We start from the raw sequence: 25,026 nt of genomic DNA, 5'->3' as shown, positions 1-25,026 counted from the left end.
TCTCGCGCGCGCCTATCAGGGCGGCTCCTCTGCAGGAAATTACGTGGTACACGATCGAAACGCAGGCGGAAGTCGCAATTTATCAGTTTCCAGGCTGGACACGCCGCCGGAGATCGCGATTCCGATTTTCCTCCCCGCTCGCGCCTTCCTCCTCATTCACATCGTGGACCGGCCTTAATGACGCTTGAAAATCGATCGCTTCGATCTCTCGCACACTGTCACTCGTCACTCAGTCACGCTCCGCTAATTGCGAGATATTTATCTCACCCTATCCGTGCCTTTTTTTTTTATTCTCCGCCCGGCGTCTTTGACTGCCTCTACGCGCGAGGTGTCTGACCGATTTTATTTGTTGTCGTAATCGTAATCCTTCGTATCGACGCGTGATTAATTACGTCGCACGTCGGCCGCGGCTGGAATAAGTTCGTCGATCGGCTCGCCACGAGACGTTAATAACGACAACTCGACCGTGACTCGTACGTGTCTCGTTGCCGCGAGTCGCGATTAAAACAATCGACGTCACGACGCTCTACGAACAATGCGATGATTGATCGTTGAGCGAATTAAAATGCTGCACCCAGTAATAAATATTACTGATGAATCTCGCGCGAATAATATTTTTTCCGCGCGACGCGACGCCCGAATCGCGCGCTCGACGTTATTTCGCTTTCCGGACGAGCGATCGACCGACGACGATATCTTTGTGCGCGGCCGGGGAAAGATAGAAAAAGGAAAACATTCCGCGCGATCCATGCACGCGCATACATCGAAATATCGCTGGTTCCGCTGGTTTCGAGTACCCGATGGGTGCTCGAGTACCCGTTCGGCCGCGGTTATGAATACGCGGAGGTCTCTTATGCGATTCTCACGCGATTCAGTATGCTCGGTTCGAGAGATCTACGATGAAGCTGTATATACGTGGCCTCGTCGGGATGCTCCGAAAAAAAAGAAGGAGGGGAAGAACCTCGTAACAGATGATTCAAAAGGGCCGCACCGGAAAATCGTCGATGCTCATCCGTGACGTCGAGATCGATCTCGGATGGATTCCTACATCGTTGTTTCAACAAGGAGAAAAACCGGCATGGCTCTCGCAACGAGAGCCGATCATTTGTCGGCTAAATGAGCCGACGATGTGGCCCGAGAGCGGTCCACTTAAGATCGCATCGTCATTCCTCGCGAGGTGTAAAGATATTTCACGGAATTGCACGCTACTTTAAAAATTCGTTACCGTTCTCATGGTTTTCTTAATTTCGTCTGGGCGGGGAGGAGGAGGTGCGCTGTAATTTTCTCTCCTGAACAGTTTCCTGGGTTTCCTCGCGCATTAAAAACGTCCAACGGCGCTAAATCATCCGATCTCGGAAGATATTCTTTCAGCGCGAGTTTTGCGGTATTATTAATCGTAGAAATTAACTCGAATAATTATTTTTACGGAGAAACTATTATTATAAACGAAATCCTAAATATGATCAAGAAGTGTAGGATAGTCAACACATTTAAAGAATGAGAATAGCTATATCGGGAAGTATCGAAAGCAGATCTTACAATCGATAATAAATTTTCTAGGTGAATTTGCATTTACAAAATTCTCCAAACTGCGCGCCGCATACTTGCCCGATTTAAAACACAGCTTTTAAGAAAAACCCAGAAATGTAATATCACGAAAATTAAATTGCTAACAAATTTAATAGTTTTGATTGCAAGCGTTTGATTTGCTTACAAGCGTCTCTATGATTTCCTTTTTATCCCGATAACTGTAAAGAATTTATTGCGAAAAATATTACCTCGGCTTCACGTGAATCCCTCTATATTCCATGCGGGTGTCTTAGCTAATTCGAAACTATTATTAGTTTGTTTAATTTAAAACGACGTGTTTTAAAGTTAATCTAGCCCTCCGTGATCAAACATTTTTTTTCACTGGTTTTCCAATCCAACTGGGTCACTGGTGCCTGATAATGTTTGTGGCCTTTAAAAAATTTGATACACTCTTCCATCATTTCAGAATACAACTTCACAATTGTTTAATCCGAAATAGTTTTCACTTTTTTTTGTACCTGTCTAAAATTGAGGCGGAAAATAATTTAAAATCGAAAATTCGCCCGTCTCCAAACTTCCGGTTGGATGGAAAGCTTTAATGCTCTTGACCGAGTACCTGCTGTTTTCTCAGAAAAAGATATTTTTTCTTGTTTGTCTCGTCGATTTCCGTTTCCGTCAGGTTTAGGTAATCATTAATTTTTCTGTCCTGCGTAAAGAATTGCTGAATAGCACCGCTGCATTCCCGTTGCGTTAAAAGATAGGAAACTTGCCTAGGAAAGGTAACTTATCTATTCTAAATAAGAGTCCATAACGTACCAGGTCGAAAAAAAAATTTATATATCGTAAGAAAAAGCATGATACCTTAAGTCAGCGAATTTATCTGTGATAATCTCTCTTTTCGTGAGAAATCTTTTTTATATATTGCGATAGCCACATATTGTGAACGTCAAGAATGATCATGCTGTAGCATGCGATAATTTTCGAATTCTCGGAATTCGACCGGAAGTTACACTCACGCCCAGCGTTGATCTGCGTAAAACTTTACGTAATCCTGCTTTGAAGGTTGGATAAATAAAGCATATTTTTCGAATAGCAATTTGTCTCTCGCGAAAATTCCTCTGACAAACAATTTTATCGTTAACAAATTTATATTCTTTTCAACGACGATGCACAAATTTATAAAAGTATAAAGTCACGTGGAAAATAAACAAATGCACTATTACGTGCGTTTTATGTATATCAGACTCTTACAAGCTCTTGTGTAGTTCCATAATAATTTGCACAATGCTCACCATCGTCGTCGCGATTTGTTTTCTTTTTCTCCTAAAATATTACGTTATACTTTTTGGAATGAATCATCTGAACCAGCACACACCTGGCGAGTTTAGTCAGCCATCAATCTTAATCACCCGCAACGTGTTGAGAGAAATATGGCCCTCCCAATGCGAGAGAGACTCTTATATAAGAAGAATAATAATGAGGGTCGTATATATATAGAACGTAATATCTATCCGGGCATAATTACGGTACGTAGGCATCATCAGCCGTGTCGTAATTATGATATCAGTATTACAAATAGCGTACGTTTAAAAAGACGAATCCCGATTAAATTTTAGAGACTGGGTATGTAGAGGTACGATTAGAGGGCTGGTAGGAATTTCAGATATTTCTCGAAAATCGCACGGATAAAGCGACGTTTCTTTTTGAGCAACCGATGTATCTTCTCGAGTAATCGCGCGACGTATCTTCGGCAATAGCGTCGGGTCAACAGGTTGTTCTTCAGCTGGCCGACTTCCGGCGACTCCTTGCGAAGAGAGGGAAGAACGATTCCGACGCCTCTCAATTGCGAACGATTTAAGACCGCCATTGGCCCCGACCTCAGAGGCAGCCCGCAAATGAAAACTTTCCCCATCTTCTTTCGCCAACTTCCGCGAAAGACTTCGCCGTGGAACTGCTTCTTCTTCTTCTTCTTCTTCCTCCTTCTTCTTCCCCGCCCTTCGTTTCTGCTCGGTTTCTGCTTATTTCCGTATGCGAGTTGCGGTTCGCCGGGCAATCGTGTTTCCCGGAAACCTTCTCTGGCGAAACGTGCCGTGCAATAAATTTTACCGTAGGCTCGCATTTAAGCTGAGTGGGGTCCTGCCTTTTCTGCTACTTAACCGACATCCTATACTATGTGTGTAATGCTCGTACGTTTACCGGAAGTCAGATTAGAAAGTTGCTGTCATTACACATTAATAGGAGATTGTTAAAAAGTGTGTTGAGTCGAACGAGATACTATGGAGATTGACCCTCTAACTGAACACGATTTTTCAGTATCTTTTTTTCATGAACGCGTGAATCTGTCGCGTCCGACGCTATTTTCCCTACCATAAAGTATTCAACGAAATCTGAAAAAGTTCACAAAACGTCTGTCAATATTAGAGATGGAAATGACTGAAAAAAACTATAAACTTTGAATAAAAAATTCCAGTAAAACCTAGTTTTTTTTACTCTGTTCGCGAAAGCTTTTCACTCGGATATGTATACTATTTTCTCTTTCGATATTCTATGTATATTGTTTTAGAATTCAGTTTTTGCATTCATCAAAAGATAGCTGTAAACAATCAAATTACATTAAGTAAAGTTCACTTTATACGTTCCATAATTTGCGACAGAGTTCTATTTATAATTTGATATCAAATATGGAATTATGTATGGAATATTTGATTGTTTCATTCTTTGACATAGTTGGATTATTAAAAAGTATGACGTGGTTGAAAAATACATGTAAATATAATGAAGGTATATTATGGAGAATTCTTTAATAATAATATAAGTTTGAATAATATCTACAATTGTAGCAATATCCGCTTATAGAAATAAACTTCAAAATGTACAAAAAAATATTTGGGATAAATTATGGAGTATCAGAAGAGAGCAAAGTATATTTAACATAACGAAGTTTTAATCAACGCTCCTACGTCATATTAAAATTTTTTCAAATTAAATAAAAAATTTGAAGATTTGAGTAACATTTTAGTTAAAAAAAAATCTCTTAATGCATCAGCACGAACACGTTAATTTTTGTAATTAATTGGTTTTTTCTACGAACAGACAAGAATATTTCTTACGTTCAGTTAATAAACAAGTAATTTGCTCCCGGGACCGAGATGGTATCACGTAATGATCAGATATGATCAGTAGGTTAAATTGTAGTTTATGTCATTTGCAATTTACGGGTTTATACACTGCGCATTTTCATGCGTTTTGTTTGCATGTTTTCTGTATAAAGTTGTAAATAAAATTCTGTCTTGAATCTTATCACAAATTATAGATCGCGTAAAGTGGGCTTAAGTGGAGGTAGCCATGAATAGTCAATAGTTGATGATTTTACAGTTATTTTAATTAACATTAAACATTTTATTTTTAATGAACTGAATATTGAGTCCATTTTATCACTTACTTTTTTTTTTAAGAGTCAGACAAGCAGGTTTGCCGATTTTACAATTGTAAATGTAGCAATTGTTACTTTGTGCAGGAGGAGATCTATGTTTTCAGTTGGAGGGTTAAAATTGTCATGAAAAGTTTAGTTGATTATATAATCATAATTTTGCCTTAAATCGTCTTAATTATGCAACTATATTAAAGATAAGTACGTAGCAAAAAAGGAAAATCAATCTGAACGACATAGTCTCATTTTGGGCGTATCTTACTAAAGAAATTTGCGAGATTCGAAAAGAATTTCAAGAACGCCGAGAATGAGGATCGATGAGCCTATACCTCGCGCGGATAATCGAAAGAACCGAGAGGGTGGAAGAGAAGGAGGAAAAGGGATGGGTGCTCGACGTCTAATCTGTCGGCAGTGATCAGGACGCAGTATCGATGATGAAGTCTCTGAAGCCTTTGAAGTCCGCCGTGCCTCGCGACGGGGGGGAGCCAACCGTTCGAATCCCTCGGAGTGCTGATCCTGATCCTGGTGCGGCTGCGTACAGCCATTTCGTCTGTCGGTACCTATCAGTCCCATCTGTCTTAATGCCTGTCAAGAATTAAAACCAAGACTAGAAAAAATATGCGATGGGAAAATATGCCAATAATACGCTTCGACATGCGAATCGTTTGTGTACGAGTAACTCTTCCGCAGGTCCGTTTTCCCAAGGATTTTCGATCTTCTTGGAATCACAGGATAGCGTAAACATTGCCTCTATGTAAAAATTATATGATAAAATGAAGCTCTCAGTGCTTTAAGATTATATGATAAAATAAAGGTCTCAATCAGTCCTTAAAAATTATACCTATACGAAATGAGATAAATGGAAAGATCTCCAAGAGATCTGTATCTCAAAGTGTTATCCTTTTCGGATCAAAAGTGCATTAGTAAATTTTCGTCATTTAATATGATACAGTTTTATTCCCACAACGCCATAACGAGAATGGGGTTTGTTAAAGGAAAAGCCAATGCATAATGTCCTTGGGCCGTTTATATGATTAATTATCTGTATGCGATCTGCTTTATCTTGCACTCATTTTTTCGCGTTTCCGCCGTAAATTCTTAGAAGCGAGACCTCTCTGTCCTTCGGAATCCTACAAAGGGTTATATCCTGCCAAGAAACCTCCAATTTAACATTGCAGTGCGGCAAAATGGAGCTGCCGACAATAAGAGTGTCCACGTTCCACGGTGTCTCACTTTAACCAGATGAAGGACACCGGAGGAAAAAGCAGGTATTTGTAATGGACAGACTCGATAATAGCTTAGAATACGTCGCTTGCCATTTTTCACACTTGTCAGCTCGTCCTCTCGCCATTTGACATTTTCTTCTATCTTCTTCCGCTTTTTCTTCCGTACGTTTAATGACTTTTCTGTTTAATGATTTGGGCTCTACATTATCTGCGCTAATGCATTTCACCATCGTCTGAGTGTTTGTAACGATGAATTCCATTACGAGATAGAAATTGCTACGATACACAGGGTGAATCTTAATGATTGAACCGGGTTTTTATCTTATGAGAAAAATGATCAATTGCGCGTCTAATTGATTTCGGTTTAATTGCATCAATGTTATTTTGGCTTTAAGCGAAACTCTTCAAATTTTCCATAACTTATCCGTAATTAAATTTTTCTAACGTATTATATAACTTTTATTTTTTTTTCGCTTTTTTGTTTTAATAGATTCTCATTATTTTCCTATTTCGCGTGAGGTATTTTTTTATAAAGTGAAAAAAAATTTTTTTTTCAAAGAGGCTCTGCTAACCGATTTCAACATCGAGGCTTTGTTCTCATTTTCCTCGCGCGCAATTCCTGCGAGCGAATTTTTGATCCGGCGACGATCCGGGTATTAGCGCTCTCGTTATCGCGCCGATTTTATTTCAAATGCCTGCAATGTAGACTGTAGAGGTAGGTGTAGATGCGTTTAGATAAAAATAGCCTCGTAAAAGAGGCCGCCCGACCTGGATCCCGGATGCAGAACAGTTCTCTCGGCGCTTTCTGCGAACCCCAGCAAAGCTGCAGCGCATACACCCGGCCGACAGATACCCGGTGTCGATATCGTATCCGAGCGGAAAACGAAATTTTCGAATGGAAAACGCGAACGGCCGCGATAACGAGTCCCCGTCGATTCCGATCGCGTGCGCGTACAATGAGCCAGTAACTCGCTCTCCTATCTCGCTCTTGGGAAAAGGGAGGGAGGGAAATGGTGAGAGAGGAAGAGAGAGAGAGAGAAGCAGACGTAACTCCTATCCCACCTACACCTCCGCGATCTCTCGTCGCATCCGTGCCGACCAATGGCCGAGTACCTGCGCTTACGCCGCGCAAGCTTCTCTCCCACGATCCCGCGTTTCCATGGCTCGCCGGATTTCACCGCGCGAGCAGTTTCGCTTCCCTGGAATATGTCGGAATACGTTTTATTTATTTTCTTTTTTTCCCCCGAGGTCTTTCGATAGCTCAATTTCATTTCGCTCGTGAATCTTCGCTGGAGCACGCGGGCGAAGTTGCACAATTGAGATTAACTAACCGAACGCTGAATTTGTGACAAAACAAAAATTTAATTGGTTTTGGAACTTTACAGCGCAATTTTATCAAATTCTTTGCAAGTTCTTTCAAAATTCTACAGATCTGACATTGTGAGAGCTATAGGAGAAAAATAAAAAAAATCATTTCTTTACACGGAAAAATTTAGCTGGATACAGATCAGAAAATAATTTTATGGTGGGCCATCAAAACAATTATGTACGATGCCTAAGTGTGACAATGTTGCTGCAAAACAATTTTGACTTTTTAGCAACCAAATTAAACGTTTGATACATTTTTTTAATTATTATTTTTAGATCTGTATTTCAGCAAAATAATCTTCTTTCCGCGCACGCTCGAAGTTTGTTGATGATTCCAAGTCAATTTAGCGAACGATTTTACGAGAGCAAGCGGCAAAATATTTCTTCAAGGTGTGAGTGCCGATAGGTGCAACTTCGCGCGTAGTATTATGTGGGACGGATGCGCGATACGTTTATTAGGGTAGACAATTGCCGAAGCGAGTTATTCTCGCGTTCGGCCGAGAAACAAGTTTGAAAAGCAGGCAATACCGCATAGTCAAGTATTTTCCGATAAGATAGGTTACCTTGGCGCAAGTGTAATGGAATTCAAGGGAGTTCAAGAATTCGGAGGAAAAAATCAGTAGCCGATATACCTGGTTCAATTGAACGAAAATAGTAATATTAAGCTGATGATTAATTTAAACGAAAAAACGCTCAAAAAATTATCACTGTTGGTAAACAGCGGCCTGACAGACTGTTATCATGTTTCCTTTAATTTTATGAATTTTTTCTAATGAAAAATGCACATTTTTGATTATAGTATTTAATTATCTAAATACTTGTAAATAAGGGAAGCGAAGAAAGATATTTTACTGTGAGGCAAAAAAATCTCATACAAGGTCTAAAATTATAGAGGACTGATGAAGACTAAGTGAGGTTGAAACGTTTCATCAACAGTATGTTATCAATACTAAAATAAATTATTATAATTTTTATAAAGAATACACATTGCCTGAGTAGCTTTCATTAATTTGTTTAAATAGGATCGCATTCACTCCGCGCCAAAGCTCAAATCAATTTAGCTCATTTTGATCTTTTATTATTTTAATATCCTCTGTTACATTTAGAGAAAAATTTAGACCCTCTTATGCCACTGACTGTAGATTTATTTTCTCCTAATGCAATCTCCTTTTTTTATTTCTTTCATTTTTTCTTCTCTTTAAAATATTTATTCAAGAGTTGCCATTTACGTTTCATAAAATGCTTACTCAAAATTCGTCGCTTGCGTCCCAAAGCTAAATATACGTAACGTTTAAGAATAAATAAAACTCCATAAAACAAAAAAATTTAACAGCGGCTAAAAGAGGCTTTTCCCAATTTCGACGTGACGTTGTGCGCGAGGCACTCGGGTTCGACGAAGGTTCGGCGAAAATTCTCTCGAACGGAAGTTTACGTCGCGGCGTATCCGCCGTCGACAATCGACGCGTGATGCAGTTCACGTACGCACTATTTTGCGAACAGCGCGATACGGGAGGGGAGGTTACAAGTTACTGTCTACGTTATCGTGCCCGTTCCCCTCGTTCCGTTCGACGTTTTCGATTCTCGACACGGTCGTAACTTCGATAGCGCCGTGGCAGTGTCGGGACTGTAAAAATGATAAACACGCGCCGTGGGATTTGCCATGGCGATTCCCGCGGTGACACGCTATGGTCCGCAAATTATACGCGGCTCCGAATCTTCGTCGCACGCTACCCAGAGAGAGAGAGAGAGAGAGAGAGAGAGAGAGAGAGAGAGAGAGAGAGAGAGAGAGAGAGAGACATCGATTTCACCCGATAGCGTAATCGAGCACATTTTTTACACGCCAGATAAATTTACGCGAGAAAGGATAAAAATATCCGGGAGAATCATTGGATTAATTGCTAGCTGTACGAATATTCTGATTCTGTATTCGACGGGTTAGCAAGAAGAGACTAAATTTAGACACTATCTCGCTTCATATATAGCTCTCAATTTTAATTTTAGATTGATATTATGGACCAATTCAAGTGTTAAATAAAGTGGTTCCGCCTTTTTAATATGACTGCAATTATAGACGGTGTTAGATCTGCATCTGTTCTTTATGATTTCAAGCTCGACTGGATAAATATTCATTCAGAGTATTGTTAAAGCAACTTTTCCTCGTAATTTTATGCGTAATATAAATTAGAGGAGAAGATGGTAATACGCCTCCTTTCCCCATCCTCATTTGGTACAACAACTTTTTCAATATTCAATACTTTAAATTGTAATGATTAAAATTGTTACTCTCTAAATCTCGTAAAGTGAAAAGTTACTCGAAAGAGGCTTGTATTCAATTTTCAACTCTGTAGAAGTAAATTTTTATTCTGGAAGAGTAAACTTTTATTCTACGAAATTTAGAAAGCACTTCAATCGATCCTAAACTCAAAGTTATGGAATATATGTAGGATATTAGGAATTACGTAGGATATTATTTATAAAAATGTGATGACATTGCATATAATATATATATATATATATATATAATGGGTCGGAAAAATTTAAATATCTTGATATTTAAGTTTCAAATTGAGATCTTGTTAAAGCGAAACTGTTTAGTTCAGAAATCATCGCGCTTTAACTCGATGTATGAAATAACATGTCTGCAAAATGCTACATCTGCGACATGTAATTACATACAAACAATAAATTACTTTCCATTAAAATTCCGAAGTAGTCGCTTCCGATCGTGTTCTGTGAGCATGAAGTTTGGTCGACTAACATCCATCGTTATTGTTTTATATCGCAATCATGCGCACTCCGTTACCCGTTCGTGGAAACTTTATTTTCCGTAAAAGTTCGGTCGGCGGCTTTGTGGAAGGTGAGACAGAGTACAGTTCTGTCAGGACAACATTTGAAGGGTATATGATATATTGTGCCTTAACAATGTAACGCGAGTTTACCGTGACGGTATGCGCAAAGCTGGCGACCGTGAAAGGGTCCGTAGTTACATGTATCATCATACACACTTTTGGCTTTTTAAAGTTAAAAACATTAAAAAGATTAATCCCTTTCAATCCCAAATTAATTCTATTTGAAGAAAAAAAAATATTTTTCTCTATTTATTATTAATCCTAACAGTGTACAGCAGATGGTTTCTGATTATCTTCATAATTTTCCTATTAATGTTTTTGAAGAAATCAAAATGTTGCTGCTGTTGTTCGAATATCGATAGTCTGGTTGTATTTAAAGATTGTTGCCTCAGGGCAACAATGGGTGCGAAAAGAAAATAAAGAAAATAGAGACAGTATAGAATGTCGAGAAAGTGGTCACCCTTGTTGCTAAATCCATTCTCAACGTTTTAACGAAGGCTACATACGACATGTGCAACAACTTAGATCTAATTGCTATTTTCTGTCCATCCCAACAGAGTGCGAACAGTATGTTTAGCACATGCTTTAAAACGAAGACTGTTTTCTTCGCAGCAGTTATGCTTTTAAGACACGTTCTGCATTTAAATTTCATTTAAGACACATTTTTCATTTGTGCACGTTTGTGCCAGCTGTGCGTGGTTAACTCATTTGACATATTAGGAGAAATATAGGCGTCGCTTGACCGTAATTTTTGTTCATTCTTAGTAAGAGGCAAATTTGAAAAATATACACATTGTCTGGTTATGGTGGCCATTAGTTCGTGCAGGTTGACTTGACACATTAGGAAAAATATAGGCATTGTCTGACCGTGAGTTCCATTAATTCTTGTAACAGGTAAGATTTTCAATTTAATATTGAACTTAAAAGAAATTCTTATAAAAATTAATGCTACAATTGATATATTTACAATTTCATTTTCTATAAAATTATAAAATTATCAAAAAACGAATAATAATATGATCAAAATGAATAAAAAAAAGTAAATATTAAAGAAATTACAATTAATCTTAATAAAAACACATTAACTTTCAAATGTTTAATTAAATCTTTACACAGAATAAAAATTAGTATTAAAAAAAATTAATATAAATTCTTCCAAAAAGATTTTCTACTCTTGCTTATTAGATCTAAGTTGTTAATTTGATACTAATTTCTTTCTGTGTGAGATAACATCTTAAAATAAACGGTATCCAAATAAATCTAAATTAGGAATATAAAAACTTATTATAGTAAATGGAATTACGTAATTCAAGCTTGCAAAAAATATACACATTGTCTGAGTAGCTTCCATTAATTTGTGTAAATAGGATTGCATTCGCTCCGCGCCGGAGCTCAAATCGAGATCTAGCTGACCGTGTCATCAGATTTGCATCTCACATTAATCCATCGGGCAGCGAGGCCCGCCGACTCGTACCATTCGCAAAGTGGACGTGGCACGTACGAAACACCACCACCGTCACCGCTAATAACCGCGGCTCGCACACGGCGCGCCGAGCTCCGAGAAATCGTAACTTGGCGTGTTTATCACCGGCGAGCCGTGCGTGGCCGGCCGGTGCGGCGGCGTTAGCGCGCGAGGAACGACGTCGTCTTGCGTGGGGCGTTAAAATCCTATGGGATTTTTAAACCCTACGTTCCGCGCGAGGACCGCAGGAGTGTGACCCCCTGTCTCCCGCACGGGGGAGACCGTACCCGCCGCGCCGGATCCTACGATCGCCTCCACCCACGTCAACGCGCGAGCTTCGCAGAAAATGCCGACCGCCGAGCGTGAAACGCTTGCACAAGCTGCCCGGCTCGTATGGCAACGGTAATTAAAGAACTTACGCGGAACAATCCTTTCTGCATTTTTTTTCTCTCTCTTGGAAAAACTTTCCGTTCGCTCTTGGAAGAGCGTGCTGCGTTTCCGGAAAGAGCGATCAATTAGTTAAATGGCGAGTCAACCTTTCTCAACATAATTTTCCAATAAAGATTTATCTTAAAGAAGACGATGTTGGATGAAACAGTTAAGATTTCGTACATTTGTACGTCTCATTATTACCTTTTTTTCTTGTTAAAGTCGTGAGACCATCGCAAAACGACTAAACTACCTCTTACACACATACGATTTACGAAATGTGTAAGTCACTACATACCACTACATCAATATTGTACGCATGTACATGTACAAATTTTCAAGCACACTAATTTCTCATAGGTATTCAATTTTAAGAATTCAACATTGTATTTCGCGTGTAATCCAGCGAGCCATTTTTATGTTGCACAGATTGCAAAATTTTCGTATAAAGCAAATATTGGCACATGTAGATGCCATATTGGGTTAAGAAAACAGACTAAACAGATTTAAATTTAAAAAAATTTTTTTTCTACTTTATATAAAATCGATGAGTTAGGATCATATTAATGTGTCCATACATTAATTGTAGAAAACGACTTTTAAATCAGTAAAGGAAAAATTGGAAAAATAATATGCTGGAAAAATCGTATTCAGTAAAACAGAATGAGTTTAGGATTTCTTTAATTATTATTACACTTTTCAATGCTCATTATTATTAATAATTAGATTTGTGCTTAAGAAAAATGTTTTAACATGTACATTACAGATGTAATACGTAACAAGAAACTCATGCCGAATTTATTTCGTTGAAGTTTATTAGAGACATAAAATGGGAGTAGCTTCTCTTTGAGAAGTCTTTAAAGCGCAGTTACGTTTGAAGAAGTTCGCCAAATTGCACAATTATGCGGAGAAATTGCACAATTATGCGGAGGGATCGTTCCTTACCTGCGGTATCTCCAATTTGAATTCGCGGAATACGGTAAATTGTAAGGGCAAAGGGTGGCGATAAAAATCACAGGAAGAATTCGATGAGATTTGGAGAAAGGGCCAAGGACAGACGCAAGCGTGCTAAGGATTTTCTCTGTTTGTCTCTTTCTATTTTTACCCCTTCCTTCTGTTCCCTACATTCTCCTTATCCTCGTTCTGGAGGGCCAAGAGTTCGCGGTGGGGCCGTTCATCAGAGGCAACTTGTCACGCCGCTGGGCATCGGGCATAAATTCCACTCCGTAATGTGACAGGTCCTCGCTCCTACCCCCGAGAAAACCATCCTATGACCTTGCGTTAGCATCTACCGGGTGTTCTGGAACTTTTCTCGTTTATCTCAGCCTTGTCTAATTGCTCGGGGCAAAAGTATGCCCCGACAGCCTTGATAGCGCCATCAAGTATTGCGCACAAGAATGAAGGCAAAGAGAAAAGTAGGTTTTAAGAGTTCTTTTTACTTTTTTTTTTTGCAGTTTCTTATAACGTACACGAGAATTCGGCGAGCAACTTTTGAAATGAATTACTGTAGATTCGTACATCTCGTTATTACTTCTTTGCTTAATTATTATTACACTTATCGGTGCTTATTATCATTATTAATTAGATTTATGCCCAAGAATGTAATAACACAGTAGCAAAGAGAATGTAGTAACGAAAAATGTTTTAATTGGTCATTATGTAATTGATGAGATTGCGAGACAAGATATATGCGATGTTATGAAATTGCGGGACAATTATCATAAACATAGGTGTTATTATTATACTTATTAATTCACCGTGTTATAAAAATGTACAGCAGTAATGCTGTCGAGAAAGCTATCGACCTCCATCAGGAAAGATAGATCGATGAGATCGGTCGACCAGTCACGGCGCTTCCACATTTCCGCCGGAAGTGGATAGCGATCGTTACGATGTTCATCGCGGTGCAACGCGGATACGTGTAAACAAGCCTCATCATAAACGACTCCATGACACGTGTCAATGCACGGAAGCGCGCATATCGTGGACGTTGGGTATGATAAAACTGATAACGGAGGAATCTGCTTTTTGTTGCTCAACACAGGAAGAAGTTGAGGCCTAGATTTATTATAGATTGAAATATCACTTTTATAGTATTGTTGCTGTGTCGAGCGGCCAATGCAATGAAACGGGTTACCATTCTTGCAATGGAACGGGGTCAAAGCGAAGCGTATAATGTTTGGCTTAGAACGTCCGTAAACGTCCGAGGCGTAAAGAATCAAACGCTGACTTAGAAATGCGGCAGTTGCGGGATATATGTCATGCGGATCGACATATATGTGTCGCAGTAGTATGCGTGTGGCGGACTCGCGATTTAACACGCTGATAAGCGCGAAGATGACAACGGCTCGCGCGCGTTTACGGACGCGTACGCGGGAGGTGTGTATGCGTTGCGCGCACATGCAAAACACGAGCAAGGAATTTGTACGCGCGTGCATACGAGGAGGTGCAGGAGGCTGCGGAGCTGCATTATAAGGGCCAAGCACTAGTCGGGTGCCGGTAGCGCCTGGTACCGGGCGGCAAAAGCGACTTAATGTCCCCATTTGTCCCGTGCGCTCTCCGGAGGCGATTCATCCTCGCCTCTCTTTTGTGCGCCCCCGCGTCCCGGGAGTCCCTTCATCCTTCCCCCTTTCCTCCCTCTCGTCGTTCTATACAAACGACATCACCGTATCACCTAAATCCTCCCCTCCGCCCCCCCAGCTGAAACAGTAACTCGGAAGATAATTAACCGACTCGGACTCTCTCTCTCTCGCCGCTCGTTCTCTTTTTGTGGTCGCGCCGAATGAATTCATTCGCGCCAGAGCGACGTTCCGACTTGTTTTCGCCGCGTTTTTTTCCAAGCGAGCCGGTCTGTGACTCGGCAATTGAAATTTGTAAACAGTATTTCAGAGATAGCATCAGATATCATCGGAAGAACACAGTGATTCGGAGTTTATCCAAAATAAACATACGGAAAGAACAGTTTTGCTAAGAATTTAACTAGATACAGATTTAAAGATAATTTTGTTGGCTTATTAAAATAATTTGAACATTCAAACAGGATGAGCAATACCGCAAAACATTTCAACATTTTATCAACTAACTGAAGCATCTTTCATAATTACTTTGTGGGATAATAGAATAAACCGATATGTAAAAACACAAAACTAATTAGAAATAACCGTATTCATAGTGGATCTTGTATGATTTTACATATATTTTTAGTTTATCAAATTTCGCGCTAAATTTTCGATCTTGAAACACAGTTCTGAGTTGAATGAGGACATTAATATCACAATATTAAATCGAGATTTAATTTAATTAATAATGATGCTAACAGACATCTATGATGGCAATGATGTCAATAAGAACCTCCTTTTTCAAATACTGTAAACAATTTGTTGTCACTATGATAGTATCAGGATTGAGTAGTACCTAATGAAAAGTTAAGAAACTAACAACTTTCAACTTAACTCAGTTAATTTTAAATGTGTTAATTTTTAATTTTAATTACAACTGTTATTTTTGGAATACGTATACTTTGACTTTTATCTTAAGTTAAAAATATTTATTTATATATAAAGCAAAAAATTATAAAAAATAAAATACATTCTTACATAAAAAAATAATATTTGTATTATTTCATATAAACTTAATTCATAAATAAAATATTAAAATTTGCTAATTCACATTATATAATCGTTTTGAGTAATCTAACTTTAAAAAATTACAAATTTTTAATTTAATATAAATAATGCTTTTTAAAATTAACTTTTAATTTAATTTAATCTTATAAACTTTTAACTTTGTCAGTTAGTTTTTTTGTTCATGTAACTTTGACGTAACTAAATTAATTTGATAAGGCATTAACTTTAATTTAATTTAGTTAAAAAAATTAGCATACCTCCAACTCTGAATAAATATCACATGCCAGTGGTCTCGATTTATGGTTATAACATTCGTCCCGGAAGAGCGAGATCCAGATTCGATCTCTGGTTAAGATGTTATTTTTTGCATATAAATTCTTTAATTCTTTATTAGAGAGGATTTCTTATTCATTATGCATATACAACCACTATATAATATTGCCATAACAGGTGCTTGTCAGCATCAATATTAAAATACTAAATTGATTATTAAGTTAACATTGTAATATTACTATTCTCGTTGAACTTAAAATTCTGTTTCAAGACTAAAAGTTTATTCAACGGGCAGTTCAATAAACTTAAAAACGTACATGAAATCACAAAAAATATCAGCATTTAATTTAATTTAATTTAATTTAATTTAATTTAATTTCTTGTGTATTTCGAAATACAGCCGAGTTATATGCCTTATGACGGAAGTCATTAACAATTTTGCAAAAACACAAGAGGTAAAGCGTCAACATTACTGCTGCTTCAAAGTCCACCCAAAAATATACAAGGTATATAAAAATAATAGATACAAAAAGACGAAACGCAAAGAAATTAAGACGATAAGCAACGGATGAAAATGTAATAATAAATAAAAGATAGAGAACGACAATAGAATGCAAAGAAGTTAGAATGATAAGTGACGGATGAGATAAATAAATAAGATCAGGAAAACAAGCATTGAAATCTAATTATGACCGAAGCTGATCCGTTCGAGTAAACATGATCTCTAAATCTGAATCAATGAAAATTTACTGATTAGCAGTACTACACTTATAACTGTTATTATCAGTGATTATCATTGTTTATCAGTGATTCCGATCAAAAAGAGGGTATTCTTACTGATTGGAACCAATGTCACTGTCACTGAACGACAATGCATACATATCATGATTGATATAAATATAATATTGATTATAAGTATGATAATTACACATATTTTTTTTTAGAAAAAAGTTTAGAAAATAAGATCAAAATAGAAATTTATCTTATCAAAAAAGCATCTTAAAAAAATGTAAATTTTTGTGCATATTTGCACATTCTATGCATATTCGCAATAAATATTTGCATAAAAAAATCTAATGATTATAAGTAATACTGAAATCAGACTATTCACTGTCTTTCAGTAAAACACAAATTTCGAGAGATTTAGAAAGTGTATATGCAAGCTAAATCTATTGTAGATGACAAAATCACATAAATACAGTACACACGGTTAATTTGACAAGTTTACTTGAACGTGTGTGGCCGACTTAAGATTTATCTTCAATTAATTGCATTTCGTTCTATAGTTCACTTAACAAAATTATTTTCAGATCCACCTAATTTATTAAATATTTTAGCAAAACCATTATTTCTTTAAATGGAATTTTAATATACGTTGAAGCATTGATATGAATCAATGAACTTCTTTTTACAGATTTTCTTTCACGTGTATATCGAGGGTAATCACCATGTGATCGACAAGATCAATAATCACCGATGCACGACGTTGTTACGTCGGACAACGTTATCTTATCTAGACGCATATATATATAGATATGGATGTGTATTAAGTAACGTGACGCCGTGTAGACACGCGAATCGCTCGTCAAAAGGATTAAGTCTGTAATCTGGCGTTAAGTCTCAACGCTCATTAGCCTTCTCCAACTTAATCGTGGATTGAGCGTCCGTTAGGTCGATTCGCGGACAATTCCCGCTAACATTTCAGTTAATTCGCTTAATAACGTCGTTTAATAACGTTTCGCGCTGTTCCGGTCATCTGGCTTCAGTAAACTCCGCGGTTTATCGTCGAAAAAGTTCAGGCTGCGATCGGCGATAATCCGTTTATTATAACTAAACTTAATTGGGATCTTGATCTTCCTCCTAATAATGTATATTGTTATGTTAGCTAAAGTATGATTTCATGTTATACATTACTTCGCCTAATTCGCGCGTTTCCATCGGATTACCCAATCTTCCGCCGCGAAGCGTGTTGATTTTAAAATCGTTCGCCAGATACGATAATCCAGGCGACGTGGCGCGATACATCAGATGCCGAGGTGTGTGCTTCGCCGCGCGTTTTCCGTCGCCGTTCTCTTTCACCCTCGAAAACGGAGAGAAAAAGAGAGAGAGAGAGAGAGAGAGAGAGAAAGAAAGAGAGAGAATTCCTTCGTGCATGATCTCGCGCAAGAGAGGAGAGGCTTCTCGCGAGGTCGGACGGCGACGCGATGTAATGGTGAACGGTAAATATTAATCTCAGGCGTTACAATGCGCGCAGGTCGTTCCGTCGTGGCCTCGAACCCGCCGTCACGTCATTCTTCAGCCCGGTCTCCTCATCACTCTCCGGACCGAGCCGTGACCAATCCGGAATAAATATTGGCGATTATTAACTCGCCACGCGGACCACGGTCGCTGAAGAAGATCTACAGGGGTGGGAACGGCCGACGTCGTTCCTGAGGTGGAAGATGGTACACGAACGCGGGGTCCGTCCGGTGTCTTCGTGAGATGCTTGAGACGTTAAGTGGTCCCATTAGCTACGTTCCTAGGTGGACCGTGCGGCTCGGCGATGGCATTCCTTTGGTCCTTCCACCGGCCTCCTCGTCCCCTTTTCCCATTGCCCCCGTGCGCATTAATTCTCACGGTGCCACGTGTGGCCGCTAATATGACGGTCCGGAATCTAGATATCCTAGTGTCTTCCTCTAAATGAGCAAGATGTATTCTCATCACCGGGATATACTCGAGATTAATAATTACATCAACGCGAACTTGTCTCTATAAATCCCTGTAATCGTTAAAAATGTATTAAAGTGAATCTAATGAACGGTTACACGTTCTTGGACACATTTTATTAAGAACCAATCGACTGATTACATTAACAGCGCCTGCTAGACAGAAAATGCAATATGAAAACAATGTCGTTCCTCATTCCACACAGCACACGTGACATCTCTCTGAGGGATATCGCATGGACATCGCGACATCCACGTGACGTCCCTCGGATGAAGTGTGTGTGTGTGTGTGTGTGTGTGTGTGTGTGTGTGTGTGTGTGTGTGTGTGTTGTGTGGGATGATACTTCAAGTATCATGCGAAGAACAAGGCATCGTTCTTTGCATCATTCTCAAATCAACGGTCGAAATGGCCGTAACAAGAGGGACGACGTGACGGCGTTAGTCAACTCTCCTCGCGATCGACGCGAGATCGAGGATACCCTTTGGATGACCTCGTGGTGGCGGAGGAAGGAGATAAGCCGAGCGCGCGGCGGCCAGGTGTCTCTCGCGATAGGCCGACAAAGGGCCCGAGAGGGCCACTCGTACGTAACAGCGGGCAGAGTCATCGTTGTCGTCTCACCGGAGGGCGGTTGGTGAGAAGGGCTGGAGGAAGGTCGTGGAAGGAGGACGGTCTAGACCTCTTTTTTCGACGCGGCAAGAGCGGGAGGAGAGACGAAGGGGAGAGGAGAAGATGGAGATGTCACCGTCGCGTCGAGCTGCGCGGCGAGTCAGCGCATTCCTCGTTCGTCGAGCCATCATGACGACTTCATCCCTCCGACATTTCCTCGCGCGTTAGGTGAAGTTTGTGAGATAAATTATTATCTGTGAGATAACCCGTGAGAGAAAGAGAGAAAGATGAACAATTAAAAGTACAACTTTTCAGGAACGTACGGAACATCCAGATTCGACGATAAACGTGTAACCAACAACGGGCTCCCATAGAGCGCAGCATTGCAAAAACATTGCAAAATATTGCTGCAATGTTTCAGCAACATTGCAGCAATGGTAAAATGTCCGCTTCAGAAATATTGATACGTAATGTTGTAGCAACGTTGCAGTAACGCATTGTATTAATGCAATATTGCTGCAATATTATTGAAACATCGTAGCAATGTTTTGCGACGTTTTTGCCATGTTGTGCGGTTCCTCTGCTGAATCGGGTAACTAAATTACAGTTTTGATATTATCATTTTTCAATTACGAAGAATTATCGCCAAAAAGGACTGTAGTCGTAATTGGTGGAACGCAACTGTAATTTAAGGATACACGGATTTGTCGAAAGTGAAGCAAATCATCGTCTTCTCTCTCTTTTTCTCTCTTGCTCGCTCGCTCGCTCTCACCACGCACTTTGTTCACCAATCGCGCACACGAGCTTCATTTTTGAGCCTGTGAGGAAGATTAAATTTACACATAGTAGCGCCGCGGAACAATACCGGCGTTGTTTGCACGCTGCGGTAAATATTTGAGTGCCATCCCGTCGCGCATTCTCACCGTGCCACGCGTTGCTACGCTCCGCCCGGCCGCCTTCTGTTCGAGCTAGCCAAGGGCTCGAACTTCAGAGTACATACTAATTCCCTTTGCGCGCACTTGCCGATCGGTGTTTGCTTCTGCCACTTCGCTTTAATTGTTCGCGAATCGGGCCGTAATGACTATCGAGCGACTATGGCCACCAAAAGGAAGGGATGATACGATCGATACCACTCTCCAATTTCTTCGGATGTTTGTTTAAGATATTTGTGAAAGACCAATAAATTAAAACGGTGGTTTTAAGAAAAGTACCTAACAAGCCAACAATAATGTTGAGATTTTCTGAGTGAAAGCGGACCGTCTATCTGTTTTACACATGATAAACGCTCAATCTGTGAATATAAGATATCAACAAAACATATAATAAATCGGTTTGTCCACCGATAACGCATGTTTTAATTAACGCATTCCTACAAATAATTAATATAAAAGTGTGATAAATATAACACAATTAAAATCAAGACAAGGCCAATGAATGATTATAGCAGGAGATTTTAATGCGTAGAAGGAACGATTTTGCTGCAGTGTTCCGGATAGTAAAGCTGATGTCATTTTGTCGTCAAGTCGTTATTTTGACATTAAAATGACGACACATTATCAGTTTGCTATCTGAGATGTTAAAATTTGCATAGTCCATTATTATTTGTCAAATACAGAAAATATTTCACTTGGATTATCAAAATTATCTTTCTGATTTATTTTTGGTTTCTCAAAATTCTCATGACCCAAAGTACATAATATTATCGTACTCTGAAAAAATAATTTTGATGATTCGTTGAAACTATTTTACTTGGAAAAAAAGATTTTATCAATGCAATAATATTTATTGTGATAAATTATTATCATATACTTTGGTGATCAAATTAATTAAGATGCTCGTCATGAAATATAGTGCAGGTTCAAATTGCGACTAAAGTAATATTTTTTTGCAATAAGTTCTTGCAGTATTATAAAATATTTATTAATATCAATATAATTAGACATTTATTAGCATCAATCTTATTAAATTGATTATTAATTTAATAATATTGATGCTAATAAATGTTTAATCACATTAATGTTAATAAATATAATACTGCATATTGTTAAATTGATCAATTTAGTAATATTGATTGTGATTACTATTCTGATTCAAGTTAACTGCTCTTTAAACCAGAATCAGTGAAATTTTACTCAGTAATTTCAGGTTCAGTGATAATACATTGATTCCAAGATTAGTGAGTTTCACCCTCTTAATCGAAATCACTGAAAGACAATCAATACTCCCACAGTTAGAAGTATAAAAATATTGCAAATCAATGTAAAAAATCCTGATTCCGATTTAAAGAGTGCATTTCAAGATTAAAAGTAACGGCGCGCAGTTTAAAGAACCAGAAAATAAATGTAAAATTACATAAGAGATTTTATTAGGCACTAAGATCCTGTTACGACTATTCGTCATCCTTCTATCGATTTTAATCCCCCGCAGACATTGCGAATCTTTTAAAACCCAGGCAATTTTTTCATCTTGAATTATTTGGCCTCAAATTCGAGAGCACGAACATATACACATAAAAACAATAAGAAACGTTTCGGATCAAATAATTGTAAAATCGTATTTTTTAGATATTGAAAGGGAACATATCAGAATTTTTCAGATTTTTTGAGTTCGAAAATCATTTGAAAAATATAACGTTTTCTCAGCGATGATGTCTAACTAACGATAAGCAGTGTCCGCAGAGAGTTAATTTATATAACGTTTATTAGCTATCGTCGTAAAATTTTATTATAAAAGTTTGCAGAAGAAACGTGTGCGTACAGCGCGAGCGACGCATCGTGAATCCAGTACGTGTGCGAATTCTTTGCCGCAATTTTCTTCGCTTGCAAAAAGCGTGCACGCGAATTCGGCGAATTCGATCGATCATCGCCTCCGTGAGGGTCGGAGTCGCGGAGGTAGGAGAGTACGTCGGAACGGCAGTAAATAAAAATCCCGGGTTAATTTTTTTCGAACAATGCCATCGATGCTCGCGCCCGTCGGTGCGGAGGGTAGCAACCCTTTTTTCATACTGTTCAATCTCTCCCAACTGAACGTAATTCGTGTCGCCATTCAAAACGAAAGCTAATGGTATTGCTTTCCCCCTCACGGGCCTCGCGAAAATTTATCACGATCTTGCCACGAAGGATTTATCTGCCGACGCCAACGGCGAGCAGAAAATCGCAAAATTAACTGCAAAAATCCGAAATGCCTGAAAGCGTCGCGTTCGAAAATTGCAGTTAAAACTTGTTGAAAGAATTTGATATTTTTTACTTGTTTTCGATAAGCGCCAGTGAAAGTTATTTACTTATGACTATAATGAGAATAACAATTTTAAATTTTTACAATTTTGTTTGTTAATTTTCCCTTTGTCGATGAGACTGCCAAGTTGCTTACGTGTCTGCAGACATATGTGCCATATGCAAGAATTTCAAGAAGATAGCACGAGCTAGCTCTGGTTGATTGGTCTAACCTGGTCCTTATCTTTGGCCTGACTGAAACTCAGCTTCCTCTCTCGTTCTCGCAGTGCCCCTCTTTAGCTTTTCTAGCCGATCATATTTCTGTCTCTTAACTCTCCTTGGTTCCCTCTTTTCTCTTCTTCTCTGTACGACTGCTTATTTGTACATTTATATTCAGTTTGCTCTAATTCTGATACGCTCGACTGGATCTCCTCTTTTTTTTTCTTGCCAAACAAATTGCAGAATTCCGCATACATATAGATCGTATATAGATAAATAGAAATGGCTTTTCCATTCTACAAGATATGCTAAAGCTTCTGCGCTTTTATTACATCGTGAATTTTATGAAAAGTTATGAAATACGCTCGTATTAATTTGAGGTGTACCACGTGGCTGAAATTCACCATGTAATTCTACATTTACGATAGTTCTTAAATCAATCCTCTGTCCGTTCTCGGGCGCGTGGGCGTGGAATGTCTCGCGCGGCAGCAGATAACGAAGCAAGCTCATTACTCGTCGTCATGTGTCATTCGTGACCTCGTCGTAAATGAAGGGAAACGAGAAGAGGAATCGTCCGACTCGGCTATCCTCCTTGGATCGTCTCGTTACGGCCATTCGTCATTTTCACCTCCATGATAAACTGTATACACTTTGTTCGATACGTGCATTACAAAATTGCGTCATTGAGATTAGAAGCCCCGAGGTATATTAGCGTGATGCGAGATGTAAAGAAAAAAAAATGACTTTATTAAAATTAACGATACGGTAATAAAATTAAAATTAATGATTAACAACTGAAGTAATTATTGAAGAGAACAAATGATGCAACGAGATGTGCTGCGGTCACAAGGGAAGAGCCAATAAATCACATTAAAACCTCATACTCCTCCATAATTCTCTAATTATCTCGTTAATGACGCGTCTCTTAATAGATGCGTAAAACGCGTTCGCCGAGGCGTACAATGCGTTACCTCTGTCTCGTGCTGCCTTGTTACGGCTATCCGTCATTTTCACACCTCCGTGAAGTGATAGAAATGCGCGCGTGAGACGCTTTCGTGGAGGAAACGCGGCAATTGTCGCGTCGCAGGCGGTTGCGACGGCGATAAGCCACACCGTCGTCGCGTCGCGTCGCGTCGCGCCGACTTCTCGCATGTCGCGCTGCATAAAATTAACTCGCGAATTAGTCCCGCGCACATGCAACGTGAGTGCAGACACATTTCGCGACACGCACAGACGATGTGTGCCTGCTTAAGGGGATGCTAAAGTCGTCAATTTTGCCGACTAAACAGCGACTTACACACATACTATTTATATACATACGTACGATTTACGAAACATCGGTGCGTCACTACGTGCATACTACTACATCAATATCGCACGCATACATTGAGAAAAATAATTTTGTTATATCAACAAGACGTGTATGATTGAGCGTGTTTTAGTGAAACCAAGCAGAATTTCTATAATAAAACTCGAGGTTTTATAATCAGAACGTTTGATAGAGTTTATTATAATCTGGTAATTCGTCCATTTTTGAACAAACGTATTGGTTGAATCTATGAGATTTTTAAATTGCAACAAGGCTCTTTTCTCAGTACACAGATAAATTTTTGTGTAAGCTTTTTGTATCGAATTAGATGTCTAGGTGTTGTAATGTCTAATTTTAAGAACTCGATATCAGTTCTTCGTAATTATTATTACATGTCTGAAGGTATTAATTTCACAAGTACAGACTGTAAAGTTTTTATATCAAGCAAATATTACTACGATTTTGATAGCTTTAGTCGCCATATTGCTCTAAGAAAATGGAAAAAGGATCTGCAAATGCTGTAGATATGAATTAATGCGTATACTTGATTTCTGAAATAGGATTTCTCCAAATCTGTAAAAGTAACATGTACGAAAATTTGTCACGAAGAACCCTAAATCTATATGAAAATGGACGTTGGTTATATTCGCTGGTTTGTCTTATATGTTTTAGCGTATAACATAGTAAACAAAACATGTAAAATAAAGTAAAATAATAAACAGTGTTTGTATTTGATTGGCCTCTAGTCATCTACATCTTATTATAAAATGAAAAAGTTTCG

At 38.7% G+C, this 25,026-nt stretch overlaps 1 protein-coding gene across 7 annotated transcripts in view; it reads left to right on the top strand.

Moving 5' to 3' along the window:
- Positions 1 to 25,026, top strand: part of LOC105197035 (transcription factor Sox-3) — a 413,519-nt gene that overhangs the window by 357,801 nt on the left and 30,692 nt on the right. The window contains exon 3 of one of the 7 annotated variants that reach the window (XM_011163230.3): positions 18,448 to 24,332. The exons of the other annotated variants lie outside the window; for them this stretch is intronic. Within the exon in view, the coding sequence (XP_011161532.1) occupies positions 18,448 to 18,559 (112 nt within the window). The 3' untranslated portion in view covers positions 18,560 to 24,332. Of the gene's footprint in view, positions 1 to 18,447; positions 24,333 to 25,026 lie in introns of those variants that run through there. 7 annotated transcript variants of the gene reach the window in all.

Source organism: Solenopsis invicta, chromosome 9 (genome assembly GCF_016802725.1).
Source record: "Solenopsis invicta isolate M01_SB chromosome 9, UNIL_Sinv_3.0, whole genome shotgun sequence".
Taxonomy (NCBI): Eukaryota; Metazoa; Arthropoda; class Insecta; order Hymenoptera; family Formicidae; genus Solenopsis; species Solenopsis invicta.
Note: the sequence above shows the minus strand (reverse complement) of the source record. Positions and strands in the feature narration are given on the sequence as shown.